Source organism: Quercus lobata, chromosome 2, assembly GCF_001633185.2.
Source record: "Quercus lobata isolate SW786 chromosome 2, ValleyOak3.0 Primary Assembly, whole genome shotgun sequence".
Lineage (NCBI taxonomy): Eukaryota > Viridiplantae > Streptophyta > Magnoliopsida > Fagales > Fagaceae > Quercus > Quercus lobata.
Window position 1 is genome coordinate 14,601,634 of NC_044905.1, and position 20,561 is coordinate 14,622,194.

Genomic DNA, 20,561 nt, shown 5'->3' on the forward strand with positions numbered 1-20,561 from the left:
GTTAGGTTAGAATGGTTTAAAGGGTTATCCCTCTTCCATTCCTAATACCCCACCTGGTTCTCCTTCTACTACGGGGCATGGATCGCCATCATGCCACTCCCCAGAGACGATAAGGAAATCCTTGTTCAGTCCCTTGTTGGAATCAGGGAGGCACTGGATCAACCGAACCCTATCATCCCTTGACCTCATGTAGTAGGTTTTTCCTTTCAATTTTTGGAGGTTATAGCACCAGTTTACATCATGGTGGGTCAGTCTTAAATCCATCTTCTCGTTTAAAGCGTCCACACAACCCAAAATCCTAAGAACGTTGCCGGCGCACTGGGTAGGGGCTAAACGGAAATGCCTGAGGTAACCCCTCGTCACTGGTCCCATAGAGATTCTCATACCTCCCTCTACAAAGGCGAGGACGGGAATTACAACCGCGCCCGTTCCCCTCTTAATGTGCCATTCCCCCATCTTACAGTGCTCCAGACTTACGTTGGGGGGAATCCTATAATCAACGATGAACTTATTCATCGCCTCTTCAGTATCGACCAACTTCCTCAATCTCAATTTAGCCGCCTTTGTCATTTACTAAAACAAACCTAACCCGCGACGGAAAAGAAAGGGAGCCAAAGAGAAATAAACTCAGAAAAGAAAAAACGTGAGTTAATAGAGGTAGGGAACTTACATAAAAAGAGAATTACGCTTCGGATGGGCTATATGTGCTTGAGATAGACTTGAATTTGGGCGGAAGTTCGGATGAACCCTGGATACACGCACTAAAACTCTTAAGTACAGAACTGGAGAGACGGATCCATCTCCAAAAAATCTTTTATACTTTCTAGGGTAAACTGCACACCCTTTTTCCTGCCCAAAGAGGCCAGGAGATCACCACCGTTCGATTTCCATCACACCGTTGAACGTGGGAAGCACCAAGCCACCCCTATTTAATGAGGCCACGTTTCGCCTTCCAACGGCTCTAGGAACGTGCCTTGGGCAGGTGAAAAACCTCGGGAATCGATAGATGACAAGGATTGATAGGCATTGGCAGATCCCTGATGTCATCAAAACCCTCCTATCCGTCCGAGGGGACGAATAGCAGGATTTTGAGGGGCTATTGTGGGTCCGAGAGTTCTGCAATCCGGCCCAAACTCTATCTGGGCGCAGGGCCCGTGTCGAGGAGGTATCTTGTCGAAGACGAATGATCTGTGGCCGAGGTAGCAAGGGAAACGGCTGAGAACTTACCCTGTCCTCGGCATTCCAGAGTTTCAACGGGAAGACCAACACCATGGTGTAGGCAATCCCCAAACAGCCCCCTCAAGGGGATGTGAACGGAATGGGGCCCATAGGGAAGCAGGGTGTGAAGTCAGACCAAGGAAAATGTGTCCCCTCTTCAATAAATGCACCTGCCAATACCCAGAGCTGATTAATGAGAAAAGACGTTTGGACGGTGTAAATTTCGATCCATGCAACTAATAGAAAGTTAGACGGGACGGTTGATGGGATGGATACAGAAATAAGCTCCTGCCTGACCTACAAGTGGAGGGTCAGGATCAACCAAGACGGACTATATAATAAAAAGGAAGGTGCACCAATGGGGAGGTTGGGAAAAATGGCCAAAAACCAGAGCCTCCCAGCCCACCTCCAGGAGAAAGACTCCAGGGGTGAAGGATAACTTAAACTTGTACGAACACCGCGAAAAACCCACCGCCTGTCGATCAAGGCCTAGCCTTCCAAACCCACGCTCTACAAATGATATTGTTAGGGCCTTTTCACGTGCGAACCCGACACTGTTGCGGTCCGCCACGAATCGCGTCCTTACATCTATTATAATATCATGTTCAATTTAGGACACTACCCACCCATAAAAAATGGCAAATAACCAATTGAACCTACGTCAACCAAAAAAAAAAAAAAAAAAGGTTAAATCTAGATGGATATTCTACACATGTTAGAATTGAATCTGTTAAGCACCCAGAGCCCATGGTTACCAAATACCATTAAATTAGAAAAAGGAACAATACTAAAGCAAAATGAGTATTTCTAATACTACCAAAAAAAAAAAACTCATAATTTTTATTAATAGACTGTAATTAGCTGTCTGTCACTTCTACATATACTCATAACTTTTTTATTCACTGATCACAATCAGCCGCATTGAATTGCCACAAAAATTCAGGATTTTTGTGCGGTACTGATTATTTTTGGAAAAACAAAACCCTTTACTACATACAAGTATAGGGTTATTGTGAGTTGTGACACAAGCACAAACACTGCCCCTCTCAAACTCTTCTTTGTATATATAATATACCAATAATAAAGCCTTCCTTTTCCTACAAACAAACCCAGATCAAAAGTAGTAGAACTACTTCAGTATTAAAAACAAGCCTAAACGCCGAGATGTTCTCTTTAAAGAAAAGTTTCCAATCAACAGAAAACCCAAATTTTTGTGTAACCCACCTCCCAATCTTTCCATATAAATCCAATCCCAATTCTGATACTCCCACCACCGCTTTGTATTTCAAATTTTTTTTCTCTCTCCAAGAAAAAATGCGGCGGAGGGTCCGTACGGCTTTCCTATTCGCTCTGCTCGTCGTTTTGCTCTTCACATTCGTTTCTGTCTATGTCGCTCGAAACTCTATTACCAAGAAACACGTTCTTAATTCCACGTCGGATCTCCGGACCCGATCCAAGGACCCGGGTTTTCCCAACCTCGCGATCCGAGATGATCATGAAAAGCTCGGCGGCCAGCTCCGGACTCGCCGCGTGTCCTCCATCGGAAACTCGGTCGCCACCGTAGCGATTCTTTTTCCGGATTGGGAGGTGTTCGTGATTGTTTCTCCGGGGGCGGCATTACCGACTCCGGATTCCGGCGACGAGGAGTACAAGTGTCTGTTCGAGAACGGAGCCAAGTCGCCGGCGAATTTTTCCGGCGTGTTGGCGTTCCCGAATCGAACCACGTTCAAGTGCGTTTTGCCGAACAGCCTTCATAGCCGCCGGCCGTTTATTCAGCCGGCTCTTATAAGATCGTCGGAGACTGACGCGTCGCCGGAAAATAAACAGGTTTCGTCGGAACTAATCAGGTGGACTACCATTGCGTACGAGTCCTTTTCGACTGAGAACGACGTCGTTCTATTCGTCAAAGGCATAAACCGTCAGTTAGCGAACAAGCCTCCAAGAGAGTTCAACTGCGTATTCGGCGACGACGGAGAAAAAAACGCCGCCGTTAGAACCGCCGTCACCAGCTCCAACCAAGAAGTATTCAGATGCCACCACCCGAAATTAACGGCGGCCGTTACCTCCGAGCGAATCAAAATCTCCCTCGAAATAGTTCCTAAAAACACGGTAGTCCCCTCGGTAGCGTACTACACGCCGCGGCGGCGCACGTTAGCGAGCCAGGAGCCGAGGTCGCTACTGTGCGCATGTACAATGGTTTACAATGTGGCGAAGTTTTTACGAGAGTGGGTAATGTACCACTCGAGAATTGGAGTCGAAAAATTCATATTGTACGATAACGGTAGCGACGATGAGTTGGCTATGGTTGTTGAGGAGCTCAACCATGAGGGTTTTAACGTTACGACGTTGTTTTGGATTTGGCCTAAGACCCAAGAGGCTGGGTTCTCCCACGCTGCTCTCTACGCTAACCAATCGTGCACTTGGATGATGTACGTTGATGTTGATGAATTTGTTTTCAGTCCCACGTGGCACAGACCCAGTTCATCAAAACTTCTTACCTCACTCTTGCCAATATCAAAGCGTTCGATTGGCCAACTTCAAATTAGATGCAACGAGTTTGGACCGTCGAATCAGACATCGCATCCGGTTGAGGGTGTCACACAAGGGTACACGTGTCGAAGAAAGGTTCACGAGAGACACAAGTCTATTGTGTTACTTGATGCAGTTGATTCGTCTTTGGAGAATGCGATACACCATTTTGAAGTGAAGAAGAGTTTTTTTCGCTCTATACATGTGAGCATGGAGGATGTGGTGGTGAATCATTATAAGTACCAAGCTTGGTCCGAGTTTCGAACCAAGTTTCGGAGGCGGGTCTCGGCTAATGTGGTGGATTGGAAACGGGCAGTGAACCCCACGTCCAAGGATAGGACCCCGGGATTAGGGTTCGAGCCGATTGAGCCGGAAGGTTGGGCCGAGAAGTTTTGTGAGGTTAGGGATGATCGGTTGAAGTTGTTGACACAAGATTGGTTCGGGTCTAACACGTCTCATGGGTACCAAATGGCGTGGCAAAGATGAATATTTCAAGGTTTCACCTTTAAGCCCTAACGAAGATTTTTTTTTTTTATTACTTCGGGTTTTACGTGTGAAACTTTTCTATTGGGTTCATTTGGTGACTTAGAATTGTAGACAGAGGCTGTATGTAATGTACATTAAAGAGTTAGTTTTTTTTTTTTTTTTTTTTTTTTTTCTAGTTTGTGATTTGTTTTTATTTTTAATTGCTTTATAGGTTAGTAAAGAAGGACTTTGTTTTGTTATATGGTGTTGTTTTTGTTTTTGTTTTTAAAATCAACACTTCTTTCGTTGAATGGTTATGATATTCTCTCCTTTTTAGTTGCGAAATAGAACGGATATGCTTCATTTGATTGTCTTGTGTTTTGAATAAACAAAGAAATTACTTGTTTGTTACGTATATTCAGCCACAACTTGATGAGAATTTAAACACAGGAAAATTTGGAGAGATATGTGCTGACTTTTCGTGCTTCTAAAACAAAAAGGGATTGGCACGGAGAGAAAATAGTATCTTTCTGGGAGGGAAAAAAAAAAAAACCCTCAATTGTAGTGTATAACTGGGTACACATTTATTTGAACGTAAAGCTTGGGCTCAATGTGACATGGGTTTATTTTTTATCACATGTCATCATTCAAATTGGTTTAATATATTGGATGCAATGGACTCAAGTCAAGTCCTATATTTGAAAATTTATAATTAGGTACTTCGAGTGTATCCAAACTGGGTCTAGCTTCTAAAAAAAAAAAAAAAAAACTCTATATATAATGCTTGTTCTATTAATAGTATCAACCCTCAAAACTAATAGTCTTGACTCGATACGCTAAATTTTCTACTAAAGAAGATATTCTTTTTTTTTTGATAAGAAGAAGATATTCTTAAAAAAAAAGTAACAATCTGAAAAATTATAGATGGAATACCTAATAACTACTTCATAAGCTAGTTCTATTGATAGGGTCAAGAAGATATTCTCAAAAATGTAACAAGTATGCATTTATTGGTTTAGCCTATCATTGCATGCAGGAGCTTCACTGGGAATTAATATGCATGTATTGGTTAAGCCTTTCTACCGAATCGATGTTATCTGCTCTATAGTTCACTGCTTTTGGTTTGAACGAACAAGTATCATGTTTTAAGGAAAGACTATTGTAGGAGCGTTGCCCTTAGTTCTCTGGATTAAGACACTAAGCAAAACATGTGTTGCAGTGATATGGGTTGGTGTTGATCCACAAAGGGAAGTTTGGACAAGAACACGTAAAAATACCAGAATCTCTTTTATTAATTTCAGTCTCATATGTTACATGCCCCCTCTTTGAGTCTTCTTTCCTTCCTTTTATATGAGCCATTTTCCCCTTCTTCATCCTTTGTCCCAGTTCACTTAGATTATTTTTGGTCTTATCGGGCTCTTCTTTTTATGGCTTTTCATCATGAACGAAGACTTCTGAGGTATTCTTCATTGTTCAAACGTTCACTTGGACAATTGCTAATCTTATATATTCCTCTTCTTTTGTAGGCTTTTCGTCATGAATAGAGACTTTTAGGACTTCTTCTACTGTTTAGACTTGTCCTTTTACATTGAATACGGTGATGTTAGGTAGGCGACCTATATCAATGCGGAGGCAGTTATGGAATCACCAAGAACCTTTAGAAGATTACCTTGGAGAAGTTTGGTCTTTCTGCAACTTATCTCGATAACTCAAATATACCTTAGAGGTGATCTCGGTGTGCTGCCTAGGTGGATGTTGGGCCTAATCGAAGATCCGAGGTTTTACGTTGATTGAGAAGTAGGCTGGCCATCACGAGACTTATCCCCATTGCTTGGTTTGATACTCCAGTTGGGCCCAGTGTTTACATTTATTATAATTAGGCCCAATACTTGTTTAGCATTCTCCCCACTACAACCATAATAAGAAAGTTCCATCCCAATGAATCCTGCAACTGCAATTGCAAATATCATATAAGTAGCAGTTCAATGTAATCTATGAATTATATATATTTCCAAATTAAGTTCCTTCTTATACAAAATAAAGCAGAATTGGCATAAAAATGTGAAAAAAAGGACAAGCTAGCATTTGACCAATGAATTGCTTAACCACTAATCCAAAAAAGGACCATCCAGAGCTAAAAGTACGTTTGCAATACTTGACTAAGGGTGAGTTTGGTTCAGTTTTTTGAAAAAGTGCATAATGAAAAAGTGGAGTTTTGTAAAAGTGCATAATGAAAAAGTGGAGTTTCAAAAAGCTGAGTGTTTGGTAAAAACTGTTAAAAAGTGCATAATGAAAAAGCTGAGTGTTTGACTAACACTTATAAAAGTAGCTTTTTGAGGGGTAAATGACCAAAAAGGACAATGTATATATAAGAGAATTTATTTCATACTTTTTTTTTTTATGTGAGTTTGTTTCATACTTAAATCAATTACTTCATCATACTTAAATCAATTTTTCTCTTTCTAAAAAAATTATTTTTTTCTTACCAATATTAGCTAATAATAACCTACCACTTAAGATTTATTGTGAAAGTATTGTAAAAATATTGTGATAAAAATTGATAGTAATTTTAATTTTAACATACTATTAAAATTATTTTTTTCTCTTTCTAAAAAAATTATTTTTTCTCACAAGTGTTAGCTAATAATAACCTACTACTTAATATTTATTGTGAAAATATTGTGATAATATTTCCTTCTTTTTCATTTTTTTTCTCCTCCACTCACTTACCGCATTTTCTTTTTTTTTTCTTTTTTTTTTCCCTCTTTTTTCTAGTCCACACACGTACCCACTCTTTTCCTTTATTTCCTTCTTTCCTTTCTTTTTCCATATCACTTCTCCAAGTTCCAGAACGTCCCAGAGAGCTCTCATTTTTTTTTTTTTTTTTTCTTAGCTCTTTGTCTGCATGATTCTTTCCCTCTATCCCATCAAAACACACAAACTTAAAGGTCACACACACCACACCATTTGATTCTCATCAAACGAAGATAGAGGGGAAATCCAAAAGGGAGGAATGGGTCAGATCGGTGCTTGATCTCTGCCTTCACCGCTGCCTGTCTTCCTCTCCACCGTTGCTTGATCTCTTCCCCACTGCCAACGATATGCGGCGAAAATGGGTCAGCTCGGTTTTTTTTTTTGGTTATGATTTCATTATTGGGTTCCTTTGTAAAATTGTGTAAAATTGGTTTGATTTTGTTGATTTTGTGTTTGGATTATCAAATGTTGAAATGGGTTGTGGTGGTAGACCGGTAATTGTTGGGTGGTGCTCTGTTTGTATTTGGTTGATACTTTCTTGACCGGTGTTGGTCTGTAACAGAGGAGCGGAGAAGAGAAAAGGGCAAAGTTTATTGGTGATGGGTATTTCAGTATTTTCAATATTGCAACGGTAATAATACAAAACGCGCAGAGTGCGTTTTCATTTATGGACCCTCAGGGGTCCATAAGCCATTCCGCGTTTTCCCTCAGTTTTTTCTAAAAGTTCAAAACGCAATTTTTATAAAAAAGTTGCGTTTTGAGCTTACCAAACGCAAAACTGGGTTGAGCTTTTTTGAAAAAACGCTTTTTGGGCTTCAAATGCTAAACCAAACAGGCACTAAGCACCATTCCCAGAGTTGTGGAGTAGTGGAAAGACATAGGTGCATGAAAAAGGGAGTCTAAGAGTCTTTCTAACATCAGTCTTTAACTTTTATTTTTTATGTATAACTTTTTAAGATTATACTTTCTTTTTTCACTTTTTCTCATTTTTATAAAGTATAAGTATATTTTAGTATACTTTCAACAAAAACTAGAAAAAGATTCCCAAATGGACACCAAATGTCTAATAGCTGTGAAAACAAGGATTCCGAAAATTGGATATGACCATTATAAGGGTCAACCCAATCAAAAAATAAACTGTGATCAATTGCAATGTGCTAACGCAAGGATTATCAATGTAGTAGCTAGCCATTCATCATGAGTTCTGTAATATCTGACCAACCACGAATATATGTTGTGAGAGACAGAACATGATGATGTACAAGAACCCTTTGTTTTAATTGATCCAGACATTGCATGTAAGGTTTGAAGCCCGTGCGTGTCGCCTACTTCTTTATCTTCTTGCTTAATCAATTGATCACATTCATTGGCTTTCAATTCCTTCTCTACATAAGAGTTCCCAATCTCTCTGGTTGATGTTCCTCATCTATGGGTGAAACTAACAACAAGCTCTTTTCTCGCGCCTATTAAGTTTTAACAACCGATGATAAGGAGCTTCTTGTAGGATCGGCCTATCTTCCTCAAAATCAAACTAACACAAAATTTCAGGACCTTGTTAATATGAGCAAGAAAGGTCCTTTCTCTCATACAGACACGGTTGATGTCAGATACAGAAATCTTACAAGAAGCTCATTATCATCGGTTGTTAAGAGGCGCAAGAAAGGCCCTTTCATCTTCACATAGATAGCAGTTTGTACAAATTAAAAGCTAGTATGCCAATAACAGAAACCAATTCGGCATTAAGTTCAAACTGTTTAGAAATATAAGCAATGCCAACTTTCGTTAACCATAATTTTCTGTGTCACACATTAATTAGAAAATAATAGCAAAAATAATGAGGATGATGATGAGAATGGTGGTGACAATAGTTCTGTATGGGATACGAGTGAATCATAGAGAACAGAAGAAAAAAGCAAGCATACCGAAAAGGTTAAACAACTGACTGATCATAAAATTGTGAGAGAATCTCAATATATTAATATTCCTAGCAGCTAGATGAGATTGTGTGTGGCAATTCATTCAGGTATATTATATATATATTTGTTCGCGCTCACCCTTTGCGTGATCTTGGTGCTGTATAGCATTGAAATAAAGAAGGGCAACAACAAAAGAATGAGCCCTAAAAAATGGAACTTATGTTTTCATGCATCAATTACGTCTCTCTTCTCCTTGATTATTATTATTTTTTTATAAGACATCTCTCATCCTGGTGTACAAAATTTTCCCCCCTAGAGAATTATTGTGACATTTATGTCAATTACATAGATGACTTTTGGGTTTTTTTAATTATTTAATTTTTTATAGAGAAATCTGTCTTTTGTTTTAATGTTATTTTAAACCATTTTTCAAACAAAAGTACTACATCCACAATACTTATATTATTTTACAACAAATTTTAGGAGATAAGTGGTTATTGGTTCTAATTTGAACCCACTATGAAAGTACTTTTTTGCCCCCTTGCCAATAACAACCAATAATAACTTGGTATTCAAAATTTGTTGTGAAAATGTATAAACTTAAAGTATTTGTTTAAAAAAATATTTTTAGAAGTTTTTTATAGGAAAAGAAAAAAAAATTACAACCTTTTATATTTCTTATAAAAATAATATCATAACTATCATAAAATAATTTATAAACAAATACCCTAAGGTCACCTATTAATCAGATCCATAAATAAACCAAAATTTATTTAGGCTTGATTGCACTTTATATTTTTTATCTTAAGGCCCACTTAGGTATAAATTTTTTTTTCCTTCTTTCCGGGCAGGTCCGTTTGGGCTTGATCTCTTTGCTTCAGACTAGGCCCATTTGGATTTGGTCTCCTTTTGTTCGAGTCAGGTCCGGAGTAAAACACAATTGGGCTTTCTTCTTCTTCTTCTTCTTCTTCTACTTTTTTTTTTCTTTCCTAACCGGGTCGACCTGGCTTAGTGTTTCGAAATTTCATTGTTGTCTCTCTCCTTTTGGTTTGTTTCTCCTTCATTTCTCTTCTTACCTGCAACTTTTATAACAGAAAATTTGATGTTTTCTTGTGTTCTTTTTGATTTTGAATGGAACGTAATTGGTTTTGGGAAGATTGTATAGAATTTTGATTTAGGATTTTGAGAGTTTCCATACTTGAATCTGTCAATGGGGTGGGCACAAGTTCATGAACTATGTAGCACGGGTGCGTTTCGGGACTCGGGTGCGAGTGCGGAACTCAGCAATTTTTGAAAAAGTAGAGTGCGGGTGCGGGTGCGGGTGCGACCGGACTCGGTGATTAAAAAATTATTAAAAATATTTTTATTTATATTTTCTATATATTTTTACTATTAAAATATTTTTAAAAAACACATTACTATGCTTTGATTCACAAAACAAGGAATGAAGGCAAGAAACACATTACTATGCCTCTGAGGTGAGAATTTCAGATTTTCCCGCCAGATTCAAGGCCAATTTCAACCTGTTTCGGCCGTTTCTGGCCAGTTTCAGCCATATTGGCCGTTTCGGTCGCCAGCCTATACGATCAGATATGGCTGATACGGCCCAATTCTAGCCGAATCAGCTCGGTTCGGCGCGAATCGAGCCGAGTCATAGCGAATCAAGCAGAGTTGGCACGAATTTGAGAAAAAAAAAAAAAAACTCAGACGCGGCACTGACGCGCGGGCAACCGCGTCGGACTCGGGTGCGGCACCCTCCCAGTCGCGTTCGTACTTTCTAGTTCATGAACTACCAAGTGTTTGAAAATTTTCTTTTATGAGGGAAATTTCACATGGGTTTGTGTTTAGGTCCAATGTATGAGAGTGGGTCTCTTGAAATTTTACTTGTCTTGCCATTTGTTTGCTTTTGAAGTTTATGAGTTTGACTTTGTTAAGAGACAAAATCATTTGGTTTATGAGTTGCTTTGATCAAAAGGGTTATGTTTTATTATCCTTGAATTTTGTTTGTTTGATGTCTTTTATTGCCTTGGTGAGTTGCATCAATAAAATAAATTCATGATTTTGAAAACTTTGAAGTTACTTCTTGTTCTTGAACATGGAGAAAAATCTTGTGTACAGGATCCATTCTTGATCTTAAGAGTTTGGAAGTTCCTTCTTCAAATTATTGGTCCTTTGTTTTTGGTTCATTGCCTTGAGTGTGAATGAAATGAACGTGGATTTGAAAATTTTCTTTTGATGATTAGAATCAAGGTATATGTTGGTGGTTTAAATTGTTGCATTCTAAAAAGTGTTTCAAATTTCAACAAGATGGTATCAAGAATTTTTCCATGTCGTTTGAGTTTGAATTTAATGGATATATTTCAAGTTTTGTTTGAATTCCGAATGAGATTTTGAAGAGTGCTATGTTGAATGTCTTGATCATGTGAGGGTGGGGGTTTATTTTCATGGGAGCTGTGAGACTTTTGAGTGGTTTTAGAACGAAAGCCCATAGCATGTGTGAGTGTGAGTGTGAGTTCAAGTTGTTTGCATTGGCGCTTTATGTTTAAATGCAATTGGATGTGAGTTGTGTGTGGATTGATGGTGAGAATGGAAATTTTAAATTCCTTGGGTTGGTTTTGGAAGTGATGTGTTGCGAGGGCATTTCGTATGGTTTTTGGCATTTGATTTTTGCCCAAGCTTGCGGTGGATGTGTTTTGCAGCTTTTGCTTGATAAAAAGCTGTAAGAACCAACTCATTCATGGTTTAGAGTTTTTAAATTTTGGAATTGCTTTGCTTGGAGACTTGTTTGGCTCATTCTGTACTTAACAATTGTTCCTTGAACTCAATTTGCCCCGAATTTTGATGCTAAGCTAGAATTTATTTGAGGCACTCATGTGCACAGAATGCCTTGGAAGCTTTTCACCTTGTTTTTATGGTATGGTATTTCCAAATGTCATTAATTCCATTCTTGACTTTAAGCTTCAATGTGTTCATATGAATAACTTTAGAATTAAGTACTCAATAAATTTACCTATCCTTTTTAAAAAATAATAAATAAATAAACAATGGCACCATCCTTTCTTTGTCTTACATGAATGCGATCTTGATGTCATGGAGATTACGTGTATTCATGCATTTCTTTCTTCTTCTTTATCTTTGCCAATTATGGCAGCTTTGGTATAAAAAGATATTAGTATATGGAAGGCAAGAAATGCCATCTTGTTTAATGATAAGGGTAATTTTGTAATATTAGGATTTACCCATGACAAGACGTAGAGTGACACCCCGAATAAACCCTTATGTCTATCAACACCTGACGAACCAAAGGTCTACAAAGCTGACAAGATTAACTTCTGATGGGGGGTTGAAAGCTGATGTCGTCATGATGAAGGAAGGAGCTAGGCTGACGGTTCTGACGTAACCCAAACTTGGTCTCCACGTATACGTATAAGGAAATTCCTTGTGCCCCGCGCCCAATGATGAATAATAAATACTCCTACAAGGAAAGGATTCCGAAAAATATGTTCATGAGGATTCCTATATGAAAAAGACTTTTAAGCCAAGAAAAGAGAGGTCAACCTCTTTCTACTATAAAAACCCCAATACCCTCATTAACCAAGGTATGCATAATTTATCTGCTCTGGCACTGTAGAGTTGTGAGAAATTCTAACTTGACTTTCAGAGGGTATTTGGTCGGCACCACACCGGTGCTCTCTGTGAGGTCTTCTCTTTTTGAGTTTGTGTAGGTGTTGTTTCGAGTATGTGAGGACTGTGTAGATTATTGATGGTTTTTCGGCATTATCAGTTGGCGCCGTCTGTGGGAACGCGCACTTTAGCCTATCAATTCCCAGACAAAGAGTTGCATGGTACTTACTCATTCGATGGCAACTACCAACAACCTTCAGGGAGATGAGCTGCGACCCACTGCCCTGGAGAAGCAGGTTTAAACCCTTACGGTAGCAGTGGAACATCTCACTAAACAAAATCAGGACCTTGAAGAACAGCTACGGCAGAAGAACGCCGCTATGGGTACCCAAGAGGAAGACCAAGAAGGTACTAGTGCTGAGAGGAGAGACTGAGAAGGGCCAGAAGGTATTAACGCCCCGAGCAGACCGGAACGACAAGACATGAGCCGTCCTTCCATTATAGACACGGCTCCCCCTTACATTGTCGCGAAGAAGCGGATGTACCTTATAATGAATGCCCTCAAAGGACAAGTGTCCAGCGACCTCGATGATCTGGTCCACCGAACTGACTCGCCTTTCACCATATCCGTCAACTCCTTCCCCCTACCGCAGGAGTTTTGCATTCCCCAGATAGAAAGCTACGACGAAGTCAAGGACCTCTCGATCACCTAGAGACTTTCAAGACCTTAATGCACTTTCAAGGAGTAGCAAATGAGATCATGTGTAGGGCCTTCCCTATGACGCTAAAGGGTCCTGCAAGAATTTGGTTCAGCCAACTGATGCCTAACTCCATCAGTAATTTCAAGGAACTAAGGGCCCAGTTCACTTCGCACTTTATTATTGGGCATAGGTATAAGAAGTCTACTGTGTGCTTGATAAGTATCAAGCAGCGAGAGAACAAATCTGCCTCCTCAAGAGTAAGCCCCTCGATGGGACAACAAGCGTCCCAAACCACCCCTAGGAGACATAAGGATGATTGTGGGAGGTACAGCGACCACCGGCTCATCCAAAAAGGCCGGAAAAACCTACCTTAGAATGGTTCAAATGACAGGCATTGTCCCGAAGATGCCACGGGTCGATAACCCAATCATTGGTTTCTCGAAAGAAGATGCTCGACGTCTTCACCACCCACATGATGACGCGCTTGTCGTTAGCATCTGAGTTGGAGACTATAACACATACCAAGTCTTGGCCGACAATAGAAGTTCCGCAGACATTCTCTACTATCTAGTGTTCTAACAGATGCAGATCGATAGAGAACATCTAGTTCCAACCAACGCTCCACTCGTTGGGTTTGGAGGAACGAAAGTATACCCCCTTAGCGCGGTCACATTGCCTGTAACAATCGAGGACTAACCTCAGCAAATCACTAGGAATGTCACATTCCTTGTTGTCCATTGCTCCTCCGCCTACAATGCCATCATAGGATGACTAACCCTTAACTCATGACTGACCCTTAACTCATGAAAGGCCATAACTTCAACCTACCACCTGATGATTAAATTCTCCATGGAGTACGGAGTAGGGGAATTGCGAGAAGATCAAGTAGCCGCCCGCGAGTGCTATATTGCGATGCTGGAGATGGATGACCATCTACAGACCATGAGCATAAAGGAACAGCGGACGGGGGCAGAACCCATAGGGAGGCTTGAGGAGATACCTCTTGATAGCTCCAGATTGGACAGAGCCATGAAGATCAGCACTCTCGCCAGCCCCACGGTTCGTCAAGCGCTTGTAGCCTTCCTCAAGGAGAATCAGGACGTGTTTGCCCGGAGTCATGAAGACATGCCAGGAATTGACCCATCAGTCATGGTACATAGACTGAATGTGTCACCTTCTTTCCCATTTGTCCGACAGAAGAAGCGAGTATTCACCTAAGAACGAGACCAAGTAATAGCAAAAGAAGTCGGCAAGTTACAAGAGGCAGGCTTCATCAGGGAAGTATACTATCCCGATTGGCTAGCAAATGTGGTAATGGTCAAGAAAGCCAACGAGAAATTGAGGATGTGCGTAGATTTCACCGATCTAAACAAAGTATGCCCCAAGGATAGCTACCCTCTCCTGCAAGTCGATGTATTGGTAGACTCTATAGCTCAGCACCAACTATTGAGCTTCATGGACGCCTTCTCATGGTACAATCAGATCCGGATGGATGAAGTGGATCAGGAGAAGACTTCATTTGTTACCAACCAATGCCTTTTTTATTACAAAGTATTGCCATTTGGCCTTAAGAACACGGGCGCGACGTATCAAAGGCTCATGAACAAGATGTTTGTGAACCAAATCGGGAGGAATGTTCAGGTCTACATCAACGACATGTTGGTAAAAAGCCGAAGTGGATTAGGAGAAGACTTCATTTGTTACCAACCAATGCCTTTTTTGTTACAAAGTAATGCCATTTGGCCTTAAGAACACGGGCGCGACGTATCAAAGGCTCATGAACAAGATGTTTGTGAACCAAATCGAGAGGAATGTTCAGGTCTACGTCGATGACATGTTAGTAAAAAGCCGAAGAGAATAGGACCATTTGAAGGATCTCGAGGAAACCTTCAGCACCCTTTGCTCCTACAGCATGAAGCTTAATCCGAGTAATTGTGCATTTGGAGTGACAGCAGGAAAATTCTTAGGCTTTATGGTGTCTCAAAGAGGCATTGAGGCCAACCCAGACAAGATTAGAGCCATAGTAGAAGTGGCCCCCCTCGAAGAACGTAAAAGAAGTGCAGAGTTTAAACGGTAAAGTAGCCACCCTGAGCAGGTTCGTATCAAAAGCAACGAATAAATGTTTACCCTTCTTTCGCATGCTAAAGAAATATTTTGAATGGACTGCCATGTCAGCAAGCATTCGAGGAGCTAAAGGCCTACCTTTCTTCCCCACCGCTGTTAAGTCCTTCACAACCAGGGGAAGAGCTCTTCCTGTTTGGCTGTCTCCCCGGTAGCTGTTAGCACGGCCTTGGTCAAAGAAGAAGACAAGGTTCAAAAGCCAGTGTACTACGCCAACCAGGCATTTCGTGGTGCAAAGGAGAGATATCCACCCATGGAAAAGCTTGCCTTCGCTTTAGTTACAACAGCCTGCAAACTCAAGCCGTACTTCTAAACCCACACAGTAATCGTCCTAACTGACAAATCCTTACGATGGGCCATGAGCAACCCTGAAGCTGTTAGTCAGTTGGCGCTATGGGTGATAGAGTTGAGTGAGTTTGACATTCAGTACCACCTACGCACCGCCATTAAAAGGCAGGTCGTTGCTGACTTCATAGTAGAGTTTACTAACGGGGAAGACAAGGGGGCAGATGAATACCCGTAGTGGAGTGTACATACAGACGGGTCGTCCAACAGGCAAGCTAGAGGTGTTGGTGTTGTACATCTTTCTCCTGAAGGAGACCAAATCGAGTGTATGGTCCACCTCGACTTCCCTGCCACCAACAATGAAGTAGAGTATGAAGCCTTAGTGGCAAGGCTTGATCTCGCCAAAGCAACAGGAGCCACAAGAGTGGTCCTTTACTGTGACTCTTAGGTCGTCACTAACCAAGTAAACGGGGTCTATGAGTGCAGAGGTGAAAGAATGAAGAGATATCTAGACCAAGTAAGGAGAAGGGTAGATGAGCTAAAGGCCAAAATTATCCAAATCCCAAGAGGAGAGAATGAGCAAGCCGACCGCCTTGCCAAAACTACTTCAGCCGAACATATGACTACCCTTACGTACTCTCTTTTGTTCAACTTTCTCCACTAATAAACTCCGTCAATACGCAGGAGATAGATTTTGAAAGTAACTGAACCATGTCGTTAGTCTCTTACTTAAAAAACACATCTTACCAGACGGAAGGGAGGCCGTAAAAAAGCTGAAGGTCCAAGCAGCACGGTTCATTTTGATGAAGGACATCCTATATAAGAGAGGCTTCTCCCGCTCATACGTAAGGTGTTTGGGTCCAGAGGAAGCGGACTACATCATGAGAGAGGTCTATGAAGGGATCTGCGGAAATCACTCAAGGTCACGATCGTTGGCACACAAGCTGATCTGAGTGGGCTACTACTGGCCCACCATGCAAAAAGACGCTCAGACTTATGTCAAAGCTTGCGACAAATGCCAAAGATTCAGCAATATCATAAGACAACCATCCGAAGAATTGACCCCTATGACAGTCCCATGACTGTCCGCTCAGTGGGGTTTAGACATTATGAGACTGTTCCCAATAGCGGTGCGACAGCTGAAGTTCCTGGTAGTGGGCATAGATTACTTCACGAAATGGGTGGAAGTTGAAGCCTTAGCCACCATTATGGAGAAAAATGTGAGAAACTTCATCTGGAGATCCATCATATGCAGGTTTGGGATTCCTAGAGTCTTAGTCTCAGAAAACAGGAAACAATTTGACAACGACTCTTTCCAGGATTTTTGCTCACAGTTAGGGATCAAAAATCACTACTCCTCCCCTACCCACCCTCAAGCAAATGGATAGGTCGAAGTCATGAACCAATCCTTACTCAAAATTATCAAGACTCGGCTCGAGGGGGCAAAAGGTATATGGCTTGAAGAGTTATCAAGCATACTATGGGTATATAGGACGATGACAAGGACACCCATAGGAAAAACACCATTTCGGCTAACATACGGAAGCAAAGTAGTCATTCCAGCTGAGGTCGGACTTGCAAGCTACAAGGTGGATAACTATGATGAAAGAAGAGACAACAAGACTATGCGTCTACAACTTGATCTAGTTGATGAAGTCAGGGCGGCAGCAGAACAAAGGCTCACACGGTACCAGGACGGCATGGTTAAGCGCTACAACTCTTAGGTCTGACACAAAGACTTTCAGGTCGGAGATCTTGTTTTAAGGAAGGTAATGGGTGCTGCTAGAGACCTTACCCAAGGAAAGCTCGGCCCCAATTGAGAAGGACCTTACCGAGTCACGTCATGGCAGAGGAAGGACACCTACCACCTGGAGACAATGGACGGACGGAAGCTACACCACCCACGGAACGCCGAGCACTTGCAGAAGTACTACCAGTAAAGAAGATAGCATAAAGAGCAGAACCCCCTTATTTTTAGTATACCTTAATTAAATTTAGCTACACTCAGTTTTTCCATTTTACTAGATTTTGCTACAATAACTCTTTTTTAAGCCCAAAGGGCAGGTTTTCTTCTTTTTAAAAGCTACTTTTTCTACGAATGTATGGTTTATCATAATAAGAGGAATTTCATTTAGAGATGACTTAATATGTTTTTTCTACAATATATTACCAAGTCCATAAAGTGAACGAATTTACAACTAAGTCCAAAAAGAAGACGAGTCCATAAAGTGGACAAGCTTGCTACCAAGTCCATAAGTAGACGAGTTTGCTACGAAATCCATAAGTGGACGTTTTTATCATCAAGTCCACAACGTGGACGAGTTTATTATTAAGTCCACAAAGTGGACGAGTTTATTACTAAGTCCACAAAAAGTGGACGAACTTATCATCAAGTCCACAAATTGGACAAACTTATTGTTAAGTCCACAAAGTGGATGAGTTTATTATTAAGTCCACAAAAAGTGGACGAATTTATCATCAAGTTCACAAAGTGGACGAGCTTATTATTAAGTCCACAAAGTGGATGAATTTATCAACAAGTCCAACAGATGGACAAGCTTATTATTAAGTCCACAAAATGGACAAAGTTTATTACTAAGTCCACAAAAGTGGACGGATTTATCAACAAGTCCAACACATGGACGAGCTTATTATTAAGTCCACAAAATGGACAAAGTTTATTACTAAGTCCACAAAAAGTGGACGGATATATCAACAAGTCCACCAGATGGACGAGCTTATTTCTATGTCCACAAAGTGAACAAATTTATCATTAGAGGTCCACAAAGTAGACAAGCCTATTACCAAAAAGTGGACGAGTCCAAAAAACGGGCGGGTCATCCACTAAGTGGACGAGTCCACAAAGTTGACGGGTTTAAGCCCATAAAACATAGATTATCTCACGTATGGACAAAAGAAAGAAGAAGAACATACAACAATGAAACGTACTGAAAGGAACATATATAAATCAACATAAGTTAGTCTTTACAAAATCAAGCCCAAAAAACAACATGGCGTTTTACAGTGACTTAAAAATAGAACAGATTAAAAAGATTTACATAAAGCTAAGAGGCTAGAGGGATTGGAGAGTTTCCGTCAACCTTCTCCTCGGCAACGTCAACCTTCTCCCTAGCAACATTGTCCTCGACATTCACGGGCTCAGTGGACGGGACTAGAGAGGTGACGAGGGCATTTGTGGCTAGTTGTCGAGGACGACATTACCATCTTTTGGGTTAAACTTAGTGGAGTCGTCAGTTTCCTCGTGAACAGTGTCGTCAGCAGGAGTAGACGACAGAGGCTCGTCCATAGTAACCTTTGAAAAATCCAGGTGAGGGTAGACTTAACCTGCTTAAGGTAATCCTCAAACCCTTCACTATAATATCCACCACAGAAATCTATGCAGGGCTGAGAGGCCTTGTATTCATTTACAGCGTCAGCTTTGGCCGTCTCCACCTACTCAAAGAGGGCCGTCAGCTCTTTCTCTACTTTCTCCTTGGCTTCTTGCTCACTCTTTCTCTAACGACCCTCCTCCTTCAGCTTACCCTTCAGATTTTTTACCTCTTCATTAAAAGAGCGAATGGCACCCTTGTATTGTTTTTCCTCATCCATCAGGAGCTCTATGCGCTTATGCAGACAAACAATCACTCCTTCTTTAGCGACGCCCCTATCTTGCAAAGTTTTCATACGCACCAACGCCTACAAGACACAATAACCGTCAGCTACTGGACAAGTGAGTAAGAAAGTTAAATGCAGAGGAAAACGTACCCGAGCAAGATCAAAGAGGCCTAACACCCCTAACTCATCAGTCCCCTGCTCAGCACAGGGGTCTACATCCTTATCTCTGATGATGGATCCCACCATCTTGATGGTATAATCTTTGTGCGTGAGAAGGCGAGGGTCCAATCCCTAGACAACAGGGCCTGACAACGTCATCAGACCCTTCCCTACGCTGTGGCCAGTCTTAGGGGGCGTCAGCTTTTTTAAGGACTTGTTCCTAACAGTAATAGAAGGCTTCTTAGATGGACAGTCATCCTTCCCGTCAGGTTTTCTCTTATGCGGGCCCTTCCCAACAACTTTTGGAGCTGACGAGGACTCTCCATCCCCCTTCACCTTGTTTTCTTCTTTTTTCTTTTGTTAAGCAGCAGATGCGCACACCTACGCCCTTAACCTAGCAGCCTCAATTTCTACATAAATTAAGTGACGGGTATAAGTTAGGAGACATCTAAAAAGTAAAAAAGGAATAAAGCGACGAGAGTAAATAAGAGATACTCACGACAATGAGAATAAGAGTTAAGCCTACGAGCTACCGGGGTTGGCACTAGACCACCATAATACGCATGTAGTGTGTCAAGGGTAATCAAATACCTGCACTTGCGCTTTTCAAAAGGAATTTTAAGAATCCGTTGGATGAAGGCTTCTTGCTCACCGGTAATGGATGGGCGGACACTAGCTGAAACAAGGAAAGACGACGCCATTAGAACACTTGCAAGAAAACTGAAATTTAGCCAAGAAAAGATGACGGCATAAAACTTGACTCCTTAACTATGCCCCAAGTGTTGTCAAAGTCATATGGCATAGTGTCCTACTCCTTTGGACGGCATACCCAATCCGTCCCTTTGACAAAAAAATATCTGCCCTTCCAATTCCTATTGGAGTCGAGCATTTCTGATACAAGCCTTGATACTTTTTTCCGGGCAGCAAAGTGATAAATCCCTTGTGAGGAGACGATGTGTTGAGGACGGTAGCACCAGAAGAACTCATCTAGCGTAAGCTAACGGTTCCCTCCGCTTAGACGACCCCACAAGATCTCCGATCCTATAAAGATCCTCCAGGCATTAGGGGCGATTTGGCTGATGGATAGACCAAGGAAAATAGCCAGCTAATGGTGTAATGCTGTCAATGGCAGCCTTAACCCCGCTACTAGCAATGGTGTCGTATACATCAGTAT

General features: G+C 41.1%; 1 protein-coding gene across 1 annotated transcript; it reads left to right on the forward strand.

Annotated features, from left to right (window-relative positions):
* The first annotated feature begins 2,166 nt into the window (after positions 1 to 2,166).
* LOC115978041 (glycosyltransferase family 92 protein RCOM_0530710) lies at positions 2,167 to 4,472 on the forward strand. The gene has a single exon (XM_031100073.1). The coding sequence runs from the start codon at positions 2,383 to 2,385 to the stop codon at positions 4,231 to 4,233; it is 1,851 nt and encodes a 616-aa protein (XP_030955933.1). The 5' UTR covers positions 2,167 to 2,382; the 3' UTR covers positions 4,234 to 4,472.
* Positions 4,473 to 20,561: the final 16,089 nt, after the last annotated feature.

Coding starts and splice junctions, on each gene's coding strand:
- LOC115978041 (XM_031100073.1), top strand. CDS start 2,383: ATGTTCTCTTTAAAGAAAAGTTTCCAATCAACAGAAAACCCAAATTTT.